The sequence below is a fragment of the Aythya ferina genome, assembly GCF_964211825.1.
Source record: "Aythya ferina genome assembly, chromosome: 7".
Taxonomy (NCBI): Eukaryota; Metazoa; Chordata; class Aves; order Anseriformes; family Anatidae; genus Aythya; species Aythya ferina.
In genome coordinates this window covers 7,397,852-7,410,764 of record NC_140302.1, presented here as the reverse complement: position 1 = coordinate 7,410,764, position 12,913 = coordinate 7,397,852, and the positions used below count along the sequence as shown (strand labels likewise).

Genomic DNA, 12,913 nt, shown 5'->3' with positions numbered 1-12,913 from the left:
CTCTGTCCTGACACCTCTGTGTCACTCCCTTCAACCCTTTACACAGAGGCTGGGATGCTTCCCCCATCTGGTTCTTCACAGTTAGCCCCCACACAAAGAGGACAGCTTCCTGTGAGTTCTAAAAGTGTTTTAAAGTTCAAGCTTTGTATTTTAGCAAGGTTTACCAGTTATTTAGAAAGATTTGAAGATGTACTCAAGCTTTTCCTTAGCAGTCATGCCACCAGGGCTCTGCTCTACTACCAGAACTCCCTTTGCCTCCCTTGGCCGGCTTTTGTTGCTTTATGCATTTTGTTACCGTTTACCTGTACACATGTCAAGAATTAGAGGAAAGCTGGTCTGGGAAACACAGTGTGAGCAACAGTAGGATGTATGAAGTAACTTGAGAGATCGCATACCATAAAACTCTTTAAAACTGGAGAAAAATATACTATGGACCATTCCAACAAACAAAAGGACGTAAGTTGATCTAACATGCTTCCTGAAATGTATGTGAAACCAAATGTACCAGATTTCAATGACCAGAGTGGTAATTCAAATTAAGGATTTTTAATGCAAGTATGAAAAGTAACTTATTAAAAATAGTTTATATTCTCAGTTGTCACACACACACACAAAGTGAATGCGAACTGGAAAAGGAAAGAAAGGAGAAAACGGTTAGAACTGAAACTGACATTTGCTCAAGAAAACCTTTCAAATCCTATTCTGTCCTTTACAGAAAAGCACTGGTTTCTATGTTTTAATTGACATTTCACTAGGGCACTGAAGGAATAACTATCAGAGATACCTCATGCCTTCAGGCCAAGAGTTCTTTGATCACTTTGAAATCCAAAGGTTAAAATGAGGTTTCTACTTGGGAGCATTTGAATCTAGCACAGGTGATTTTTGTATTAAATGAGCACTTAGTAGTAATCAGAAATCGATGTTTGTTGTGACCAAACCAATCCTGTTATCAACACTTGCATTCTACTGGTGGCTTTATGTTACAGGCATCAGGTTTGTATGCTTCAATTAAGAAAATTACACAATTTCAATGCAACAGTTGATTTTGAAGACTTCAAAATCTTCACATTGTTACCTGCATTTATGCCTATTATAATGGTAATAAGCAGGATCCAGCACGCAGTGATTTTGATTTCTCTCATGTATGTACATCAATTTCTCTACAGAAATACAAGCAATTCTCACATCTTTCAAATACAAAACATTCAAAATCAGAAAAAAAATAAATCCATATAAACACATGAGGAAATCACAAGAAAGGAATTTAGGAGACATAAGTGCTTTAGTCTGGTTTTATATTCTCCCATTCCCATGCTACCTAAGGATGGCCATTATTATCCACTGTAAGAGTAGGGAAGCTTACTCATGATCAATTTCTACTTTTATCTGTCCATCTGACAGTGATAGAAATGTTAGAAATGGAGAGACTGCAGAAGGATAAAGGGCTAAACATAATTCTAAGTAAAAAAATCTGCTAACAGTTTGATGGGCTAGTAGTATTATTGTTTTTTGTGTGTGTGTTTTTTCTTGTTTGTTTGTTTGTTTTTTAGATGATAAAGTGACATAACCTTACATTATAAAATGCAGATTCCACAGAACTAAGAAAGGTTACAAATACATTATTAATCAGTTAGAGACTGTTTTGTTTCATCAACTGTTTTGGTGATATCTTATTCTTTAATGTTTAAACACATTAACCTAGGGAATCACAAAATGGAGATTATATCAGAATGGGCAAATCCTTCATCAAGACCAAAATAATCTTATTGTAAGGCAACAGATAATATTAAATAAAATCTGCATAAAAAATCAAGTTAAAAACTGATTCTCTAGCAGCAATGAATATATAAAAATATATTTTTACAATATAATATATATTTTTAAATATATATCCCAATAACTCATTTGTGTTGAAATTTCCACTAATTCCATGAAAGATAAATTCTGATTTTTGTCCTATTTCACTGATCCTTAGCATCCTTTTCTGCATGCTTTTCTCAAAGGTTGGTGAGATAACCTGCTAGGACAAATGCGTACTGTTGCTACAGGCAGAGCCAGGTCTATAGAAGTGCTACTGATGGATTTAGAACTGTATTACTGGCTGATTTTGACTGTCAAAATAAAAAAAAAAAAAATAGAAATTGCACTTTCAACAGTCATGGAAAGCAAGTTTTCCCCCCTCTCCACTGACAGATCACTCTAAAGCAGCTCCACTTGTGATATGGGCAGTGTTTCCTGTTGCTGCTAACTGCTGAGGATGAAAGCTTTTTAACAAAAATTGAGTTTTCTACCTGCCTGGTTTCCAACTCATTCCTAGGGAGAGCAACAAAGAATTTTCACCAGCTAACACCCATCTGCTGAACTCCCTGAGATGCTGAATGCAATTCAGACCCATGTTTATGAAGGCAAAGCTTACTAATTTGATGGTAGTACTACAGTAACAGAGTGCATTATTATTCAGGAAGAAGTGTTGGCAACATAAGGTGATACTTTTGTGCTATATAGTGTAAGCATAAACCTTGCTGGCTTCTAATGCTACCCAGAAACTCTGCACCCATGTTACTGCACCAAATATATGGAAGAATAAGACATATATGAAATGTGACAGACCAAAAAAAAAATCAGAAAGTAGAATCAAAGCTTAGTTTGGATCACATAGTTACAGGATATTATCTTAAATCAATTTAAAATTATTTTCCAGTGAATAAAATCTGAGCCATCAACTCTAATTTTCACTGCAAGTTTCAGTTTTAAACAATGACTAAGATGATGGTGGACACCTTGGCCTGGAGATCCCCAAGGAACAGTGAAAAAAAATCAGACAAAAGTACTGTAGTTCCACAGAGCAAAAAGGAAGCAAAACGTGCAGCATTCCTCTGCTGCTGCATTCCTCAAGTACACTGCAAACTATTTATTGATAACAATTGTTATTTGTGACCTATATGTTGATAACATATTCTTATATGTATTTTAGACAAACAATAGTCCAGATCTTCAGCAAGTATTAACTACTGTAATATCTCCAGGTTCAGTAATATGCAGCTGACAGACAACACCTGCAGTGAATTTACTTGCCATTGTGTTAGGACTTTTTACAAAAGGATAGCAGGACTGTCCTTACAGAAACACTGCTTCAGCATTTCTGTCCTTGAGTGGCAAATAAAGTACTATGAAACATATTTAGCTAAGCTACAATTGATTTGTGTCAAAGCACTGCCATCATCTTTTAATGTGCATGGCACATTCACTCTGAACACTTCTCCCTGAGGATTACTCTCCTTAATATGCCAAACACTAACAATTAAAAATTAAACCTGGCTGGCAGAACATCTTGGGCTTTTATTGTCCTCAGTGTATCATCTGGTCACCAATGTTCATCAACCTCTGATTACAAAAATTGATATTACCCTTCAGAATAGCTAACAAGTCAAAAATATGTGTTCAGTTCTGTCAATCGAGTGCTTCACTAGGGAACAGTGATAAAAGCCAGTGGCAAAAATAAACTTTATCCCCAAAACAACACCAGTCTGTTCAAATACTACATATCCAATAAGGCCAGCTGGTGGACTGTGCAGTTCCCCATGACCCTATGATGTCTCAGACTAGGAATGCACAATGACTGCAAATCAAGAAGGTAACAATCTTAAAAAGCTGTATTTTATTTCCCTGTTAAGCTGCACAACTGTACAAAAGACAGCCATGACTTTCATTCTTTCCTATTCCTGTAATTCATCTGACACTGGGAAGTTGAATGAAGTGGTTTTCAAACCTCTTCCTGTCAGAAAAGAGCTGTATCGCTGATGTGCCAGCTTCAGAAACCATTGTTTTACATGCAGCCTCTGTCCAAAAAGGCTGACAAAAAATGTATGAGTTACTGCTCTGTGAAACTCATAATAATCACCTTTGTTGTTGAGAGAGTTAGGTCGCTTATGAGGGTTAAAGATTTCTCCCTCTTGGGTGCAGAATATTAATAGAACCTTTTTGCTTACCGGAGGATCTTGATCCTCTGCTGAAACGGTAGTGATAACGGTGCCCTTGACTGCATCAGGAGCAACCATTCCCCTGTAGAGCTTTTTGCTAAATACCGGCGAGTAATCGTTCATATCCTGCAAAACATAATTAAGAGTTTAGTGCTGAAGTTTAAACAAAAGTATAGACACATTCACAACTGATCTTTCAAATTCTACCCAATCACTCCCTCTTAATTAGGAAACCTATTTGCCTTTCAGAGTCCCTCTTGGCTCTCAATTCCATTACCACCAAACAAAACTAGCACAGAAGGGGAAGATGCCGAAGTTTCAAAACAACATATTCATACGAGACAGATCAACAGAAGGGAATTCTGCAGAAAAACACAGTCTCACAAGTAAACAAAGCAGAGATTTCCGTGACAGCTGTTTCTCAAGCAGTGGGCCACAACGTGGCTTTGCTAATTTTCTAAAATGAATGAGCTTGCCGTTGCTTGACAGTGTGTGTTACCTCTAATATGCAATAAATGAGGGGAAAACATAACATCAGATTAATATCAACACTTCACTAATACGCTGTTCTGCAGACAGATGCGTATGCTGTCAAAAAACAGCTTCAAAGGCCCAATTGTAAGCCCAATGCCATTGTCACAATAACACATGTGCATGCACCTTGGCACCTGTAAACATGCACACAGCTGTGTGTGCATACATTTATGGGTGCATCCATGTGCAAAAGAGAACCCCAGCCAAACACCGAGCTGGGTGGGACTGGGGGACCTGCAGCCTGCACGCACTGCGCCAGCTTGCACCAAGGTAGATGCGAGCAGAGATACACGCCGCTCTCACTGACGCGTTCACCCCGCGCATCAGGGGCTGTGGAAATTTAGAAACTCAGCCACCATCACTGGCTGTTCCAGAAACTCATTCATTGTTCCCACCCTAAGTTGTCAGGAATTCATTTTTTGCCAACGTCCTCTCACAGTGAGGCCCAGAAAATACGCATGTTCTTTAAAAATAAAAAAATTAAACACGCATCTTTAAATCACAATATTTATTCTTATAATAAAACTATTTCAGTTTCTTCTGTCGAGCCACCTTCCTAGCATGAGTTCTTTTGAGAACAGATTCATTTTTGTGTACTACTACGTCCCGTTTTGCACAGATGGATAGCAGATTTTGGTTTTCCCTGTTACAGAGAAAATCCAGAACAAGTAAGAGATACAATATGCCTTCAGCACAGAGGAGTGACTTTACTGATCCACAAAGGAAAAGGAGACTTCTTCCCCTCCTTTCAAGCAGAACACAGGGGCCACCCACCTCCTGGGCTACCCACACAAACATGGCTACTCAGTATTTACACACAGATGCTTCTACCTGTTGTTACAGGTCTTCATGCTGCAAATGCTACATGCTGCTGCTGGCCTGTGTGCTACATTAGCTTTTAAAACATTCATATATATCTCATCAGAGGTAATAAACATCTATGAAGAAATCACTGTTACAAACCCATGTAATACAGGCCTGAAAAATTAATGTGTTATGTTCTGCTGAAAGGTCTGCAATTCAAGCCTTCAATGCATTGGAAATGCATTTTCACCGATTTTCAGTTTTTCAAAGAGACAATTGGACCATCAAATTACAACAAAAAGCGACAACTAGGCAATTCAAACTAGGAGAGCATTCAAAAGAATAGAATTTGGAAAAACATTCACATTCAAACAGATTAGCATTTCTGTATGGAATTACAGGCATTGAATCTTTTTCTTTCAAATTCTTGACCTGTTTGCAAGAAGATAATTTACTTCAATTAAGAATGTAAAACCAAGGAATAATTTACATAAACAATTTTGCTCCCCTGGACTCTTCAAAGTGACACCATGTTTGTAAAATAAGCCATCCTTTGTTCTGCTTTGCTCCCTGAAACTCCACTCCAGAGCAGTGCAGCACAGTGGCAAAGCAGCCAACATCACACAGCAGTCTCCCCCTGTCAGGCTCCATTCACAGCCCATTCTACCTCAAAGAAAAGATGCAGTTTATTTATTTGAAGCAGACACCAAGTAGCTCTGCATACAGAAAACCATCAGCAAAAGGTGGTACATAAAAAATAATCTTGAGTATTGTCTGAGGAGCATCATACAATGCTGCATGCACAGGCACTACCGCTGCATAAACCCCAGTATTTGGAAGTGTTTTGTTTTGTAGGCCCTCAAGTTTTTCAGTGAGAGGTACAACCTTTTACAGACCACACTGTCACAGAAAAGATAGGTTCTGTCCTTCCGCATGAAGACTCCATCTGAACCAACTACTGGTATGGTACTTAACAAGGACTTAGCATTTTCTGGAACAGCTCAGCCTTTTTTAAAAAAATGTCTCTGCACCTGCACAGCCACAGCCCTGTCTACTCTTTGTTTCTTGGCACAGCAGCAGAAGATTGCACTCTGCTGCTTCCTCATTCTGGGGGAATCTGGGGGAGTCACCATGTGATGTTTTTATTATCTTCTGTGCACCTGAGCACCCGAAAGTCTGCAACTTACAGTGCTGGAAAGCCTAATCCTGTTGAAAGATGATACACTACATGCTCTGCTATAGAAAATGACTAAGTCATTCCAATTCCTACACCTGTTTTTCAAGATACATGGATCAACACAAAATATACACGAATACAAAGTGTAGCACGAAGTAGAAAATCAGAAGGCTTCCTGTCCTAACTTACTTCTCTGAGTGGAGCTTTATGCATGATTGGGCCTCATAAACCTTACCCAAGCCAAGCAACCAGACAGCAAATACTTCAGCCCTACCTAAACAGAGCAGCTCCAAGTGCTTTTCTTCCTGGCTCCTCTCTTCCCAACCCCTAAAGCAGCTACTTGTTTTATACAGCAGAATTCAAACTTACATGTTCTTGCTTTTATCACAATGAAAGTTCCTCAGAAGAATTATGTCTTCCCATAACACAGCTGCAATAAATACACTTCAGAGAGAGCAAGACTGACATTACAGACAGGTGATCAAGTCTCATATGCTCATCACAATGCTTCTGACAAATAACTGCCAGAAGCAGAAAGGGAACTTCTGCAGGCAGAAGGCATACACGCGGAACACACAGATGGCATGGGAAGCGCTTTATTGGTTGTAGTGCTTTCTTTATTCTAGTAGAAGTCTTTGTTCAGTGGCAGGAGGAAAAAGATGACCCTTCTGGGCTATTTCCCATGCAGGAAGTAGAGGTTTTGTTACAGGCATGTTGGGGAAATTCATTTCCTCCTAGTATTTTCATCTCCTCCAAGTGGTATCATTTCTCTTCACAAATTATGGGCACTTAAAGGCATCAGAAAGGTCACAAAGAGAAACTATTGCACCAGCTAAAACCAACTAAAAAGCACCAACACCAAGGATGGAGTACAGTCTACATCTGATTCTGTTAGAGTATAGAAGGAAACCAAATTCCACATTTTTTTAAAAAAACAGCTCAAGGTCACAGGCATGATCCCCCATGCCCCTGCCATCAGTCCTCCTAGTTTGTTTTTCTGCACCACGCCAGACTTCACACTGAGAAGTGGTCAGCATGGAGGACTCCCCAGATGCATGCAGAGATGCAGTTTTCAGGCTTTGATGAGAGGGATTTGGAGCAAAAATACAGCATTTTAGAGAAAGTACTGGGCCTTGCCATGACTGGAGACCAAGGACATGGAGTGACATGCTCCTGCACAGCTACATAATTGAAGATGACTTTACTTCTGAAGGCTTCTGTTGAAACACCACAAAAATGGCTTTGCACTGACATGTATGTGGCTTATGGATGTAATCAATAACCACAGTTTAGGAGTGGGATGGCAATCTTACACTCCTTTTTACTGCCACTTTGTGGAATTACCGCTTAAAAACTATGGTATAATCCTGCACGTACCCTCGTGGCCAAACTGTGGTGTCTTCCAACCTTTCACAGTCCACTGCTTCGTCCATATAAATCCAGGCAGCTATTAACTATCAAACACACACAGAACGGCAAATGGGAAATGCAGGTAATGGATTCTCTGCATACCTTGCTTTGAAATACTTGGCTGTGTATTTTGACCGTAAGGTAATAGCAGCCACATATTTATATATAAGTACAAAATTGCCTTTATGTCACTGCTCATCTAGCTGAAGATTTATTGTATTTTTGCATGTCTTTGTTTACACAACTGGGTCAGAGTCAAAGCGTAACAACCCAAAGCTCTCTTCCTACCACAGTTCCTCATCTCACACCACTTTTTGTTTCCCCTTGTTTCACATTGCTCACAGTGGGGAAGACATAAAAGCAGGACAGCACAAGCCCTTACTCCTTTCCCTTGCACGTGTAAGAATATAAAGCAACAAGGAAGCACAATATGGGAGGTATACTCAAATACTGTCATTTCAGAGAATCCACAGTCGTAGTCTCAAAATCAAATGAAAATGTATCATGAGATTTCTTGATGAAAATTCATTTATTAATTCTGATGCCTCCCTCAGCTCCTGAGTGATGCCACTTGCTGATCAATCTCCTCACAATCTGAACAAGACACATCCCATTCACAATATTTGAAGGGCTGTTATTTATCAAAGGGGCTAGAGGAAACAATACTGACCAGCCTGCAAATAATATGAAAATGATGAACAAAAATGTTGGTGAACTAAGATATACATCCAGGAATGCCAATGAGGAGAAACAAGCATGGGGGAGGAAAGGCACTAAGAAGCAAATCAATATGTAATTTAAAAACCATTAAGACAGTCACTAGCAGTTATGAACTAAAACCAAAGAAGGTGCTCCCCGACAGGTGGCGGCTGCCGATGTGGGAGGGCAACACAGGACAACTGCGCAAGAACAATATCTGCAGTACAGCAGTTCCAGCATGAAATTAACTTGTACACTTAAATGGGCTTCAGAGACAATAATAGATTTTTGATTTATGGTGACACTGAATGACCTTTAATATTTGTGCTTCAAGTTAAGGATATAAACATGTAACACCTGGGTGCGATACTCTGTTCTGCCTCCTCATTCACTCATCCCGAAGCTGCACAATTTGGACCAAGTCACTGCCATCTGCTTTGCACCATCACCACCCGAAGTGCACACGGATGGCATGCACGGCACGTGAATCACAGCACAGACCCCACACATCTGTATAGCCACACGCAGCAAGCAGCAGCTAGGCTAGCTCAGCCACTTCTGCAGCTCCTGAGTCACCAAGTTACCACTGGTTATGACGGGCTGTCACAAAGCAGAGCAGTCCCAGTACTCCTCTATGACTTTGCACTGGATCCTACAGATCCATCTTCCAGCACATCCCCAGCTGTTTAAAATCTCACGCTTCAGAAACACATCCCAAGCAGCAAAGCCTGCACAAGTCTAATGTACCAGGAGTTGCTACGACAGTTACAAAATGTTTGGAGAATTCTTCCTGAAAGGAGAAGCCAAATATGCAGGGATTACAGCTCTTTCCTGCTAGGCACCGGGTGCAAGGCAGTTGTGATGGATCAGGATACGGCCCCTTCTCACTCTTGTGAACTCCGTCTGCAGCTCCTGACTGTCAGGGAATTTTAAAGAACAGCAACATTACAATGCACGACAGACTTGACCGATTTGAGCATTTTCTCACTGAAAACTTTCTGAAAAACAGCGAGTTTTTGACATGCTTTCTTAAAAAATGTTGTTTTTCTTAAGAGAAAAATGAACAGTAGGAAGTTAATTTTTCATCACCTATCTTGACACAAACAGAAGCAACACAAGATGGCACTAATATACTTTAGATATTTGCATATATACACACATATATATATGTGTGTATATATATATATATATTAATTTTTTTCCTCGAGCATAATCATGTGTACAAACGCCCAGTTATTGTGCACAGGGAACCCCATTACTAATGGAAAAATCTGCTGCCTTTAGCCTGCAGTGCACTAGAGGGCAGCCCTGCCAAATAGGAGTGAAGCTTCTCCTCCCCCCAGCCCTCGTAAAAATCTGTTTTACCCTCTCCCAGTTCTCTCCTTATGGAAACAGGCTTATACTTTTTTCATCTAGTAGTCATCTTGTTTTATATAGCTTAAAAAATCAGCCTGATTTTCAGCTTACATTTTTTGTAGAATGTGACCTAATTATAATCAAGTATTGATTATTTATTAAAATAGCTACAATGCCACGACAGTGAAATCTGATCATTAAGTTGCTGAACAGATCCAGAGCGACAAACTCCTATAAAAAGAGCACAAAGCTCAGAAATTCTGCTGATTTATTCAGACCACTGTGAGTCTGTTGGAAGTTTTTTACCATTATTAACTGAGTACGTATGCAGAAGTGCCTACCTGAGGAGACTGCATTACAAATGCAAAATGCTCTTTATTCTCATCTCTCTCCTCAACTCCTGGAGCAGAAAGCATTCTACCATAAAACTTCTAAAAGCCTGAGAAGAAACACTTACCCTCCTGCTTCTGACCTGTTGACAAAATCACTCTAGGTTGGTTAGGGACATTCGCTTCTTAAATATTACATACTCGTGCTTTGTGAATCATTTCATAAAGAGTTTTTAAATACATCCAAGTGTTTTTCCTGCCACTTTGGGACTGTGCTCTTCGATTATAGCTGCTGATGCTAAGGTTTCTAGTCATCTGTATCTAAGTGGAAATCAACATGCCCTCACTATAAAAACCAGCATGACTGAACAGCGTCTGAGCTAATAAATGCATATTAGGCATTTACAGCTCCTTTTGCAGTCTGCTGGCTTTTATCACGTGTAATAAATAGAACAAATGTATTTTTAAAGTTGTCCCTACTTCCACTAATATTAAATGTACATTAACATAATCCCACTAAAGGAGAAAGCAAGGAGGTTTACTTCAAAACATAGTGTATGTCACACTAAAATTTTCACTTTCTCAATTTTTCTCCAAGTATTAATACTGTCACTTGGTTTTGAACATCTGCCAATTAAGCCTATGTGCACATTACCAGAGCTGGTGGCTTCCCATCTAAGCTGCCTCCAAGTGTTTAATAATCCCTTGGTGTTTGGGGATTTCCAAGGAGAAATTTAACATTCCTCTACTTTTCCCTCGAAACTCTCTTCTACAGAAAGCAAAGTGGTTTTTTGGCATCACTACACTTGAAAATCATTATTTCTCCTGTGTTTTCTTCAGCTGTAGGAAGATGTTGCTCAAAACCCTCTTAAAAGAAGCGCAAAGTAATTCATTAATAAATAAGCGGAATGGAAGTCCCCTAGAGACACGGGATTTCACAGCCCTAAGGGCACCCTAAGCCCCTGAAGGCCCTGCTCAGCCTTATGCGGGCCATTCCAACACCCTGCCCCTGGGCCCAGCACCCCTGCCAGACCCAGGGGCTCTCCCCAGCATCCAGTGATGCTGAGGGAGGCTGGCCTCCAGCCCTGCTCCTGGCCCTGTCCATTTTGCTCCCGGCTGGACTGCAGACCAGATTCATGCCCATGGCCTACCCAAGGACCTCTGGCCCCACCACAGGCTGTCACTCCGTAGAAACCCATCCAGCACAGAGCTTACTGATGTTTGCACAGGATCTCTGCTACCATCGCTACGTTTCAGCTGCATCACCCAGAAGTGCCATATTTCATTATCATCCATTGGTTCAGTCCATGCTAACTGCTAGTAGCCATCTGGAGCCCTCAGTTCCTTCCGTAATTTCTCAATTTCTGAAAATCCTCATTTGATTATATTTCTATTATTTAACTTGGTAAGTTCCCAAAGCCTTTCAAGATGATGCTAATCAACCTAATTTAGAGCAGCACAAATTTAATATTAAATATTAAAATGCAAATTTAGAATGCTTTTATGTCATGATACTCTTAAATTACATGATTGTTTAAAAAGTTTTAGAACTGTTCTGAATCAAGGGCACTAGATTTGGAGTCACAGACACACCATTGAAACAACTGAAAGTTTAAGCCATGACTTTAGATAACCATTCTTTCACAACTGAGTCTTATGTTCTGAAAGAAAACCCAAGTGTTTTTCTAATATAATCCCATTACTAGAAAAGGAATTTTTATTTCCCTTTCACTTAAACATCTACTACGCCACAAATACAGCTACAGCAAAATGCAGAAGATCTTTACCTTATGCCAAGAGTTTATACATGTATGTGGTTGTGTAAACTGTAAGTATTCTTTCACTAAGCAAATACTCATGCAAACAGAGATGCTACAACAAACAAGTATTTTCGAGGCCTCAATAACCACTAAGAGTTTAATCACAGAAGTCTCCTATAAGTCTACTGTAGGCAGTTAATGCACTAAAATTGGGACAATAACCAGGATCTTAAGATTTCAAGCAAACTCTCATCCTTCTGCTGAATGACCCATTTAAGTTAACAATACTGGTTATCTGTCGTAATTTACCCAGCTAACTCTGTGGAGCGGTACACAGCAACAAAATATAGCACAACCAGATGTATCTAGACTTTCAGATAGATTGCAAAGGGATTAAAAATGAATAACCACGCTATGACTTGTAATCACTGAGGTAAGGTAATTCTCTTTGAGATATTCCCAACTATCCTTCCTGTGAAATTTGTGCTTTCATTTCATCAGTTTCTGTAATTGATGCTAAGAAGAACACAGAACAATTTATACTTGCTAATGTATAAGATAAACATAATTGCAAAAAATTATCTACTTTTAACTTATCTCAGTGACGCTTAACTTTAACACTGGTTTTACAAACACAGCAGTATGTTGATTTTATCATCTATAGTCATAGATGTGATGGAAAATCTCCTGTTATTATTTCTACCTCATATCCAAGAGTGTTCCCATTTCAAAGTTGTGACCCTTATGAAAAATACAACTTCTATGAAAAAAGTGAAATTGTTGTATGACTTAACATAGAAGTACATAAATTAACCAGATAATGGAGCAACAAGAACTCTAGGTTCCTTTCCCATTCTTTAAGCA

The 12,913-nt window shown here is 39.4% G+C and overlaps 1 protein-coding gene across 17 annotated transcripts in view; it reads right to left on the bottom strand.

The window, feature by feature from the left end:
* The window catches only part of PCDH15 (protocadherin related 15), an 883,259-nt gene that overhangs the window by 108,989 nt on the left and 761,357 nt on the right, over positions 1 to 12,913 (bottom strand). For all 17 annotated transcript variants that reach the window (XM_084525148.1, XM_084525147.1, XM_084525146.1 and 14 more), the window contains one exon: positions 3,990 to 4,106. In XM_084525148.1, coding sequence (XP_084381274.1) covers positions 3,990 to 4,106 — 117 coding nt within the window. The remainder of the gene's footprint in view (positions 1 to 3,989; positions 4,107 to 12,913) is intronic.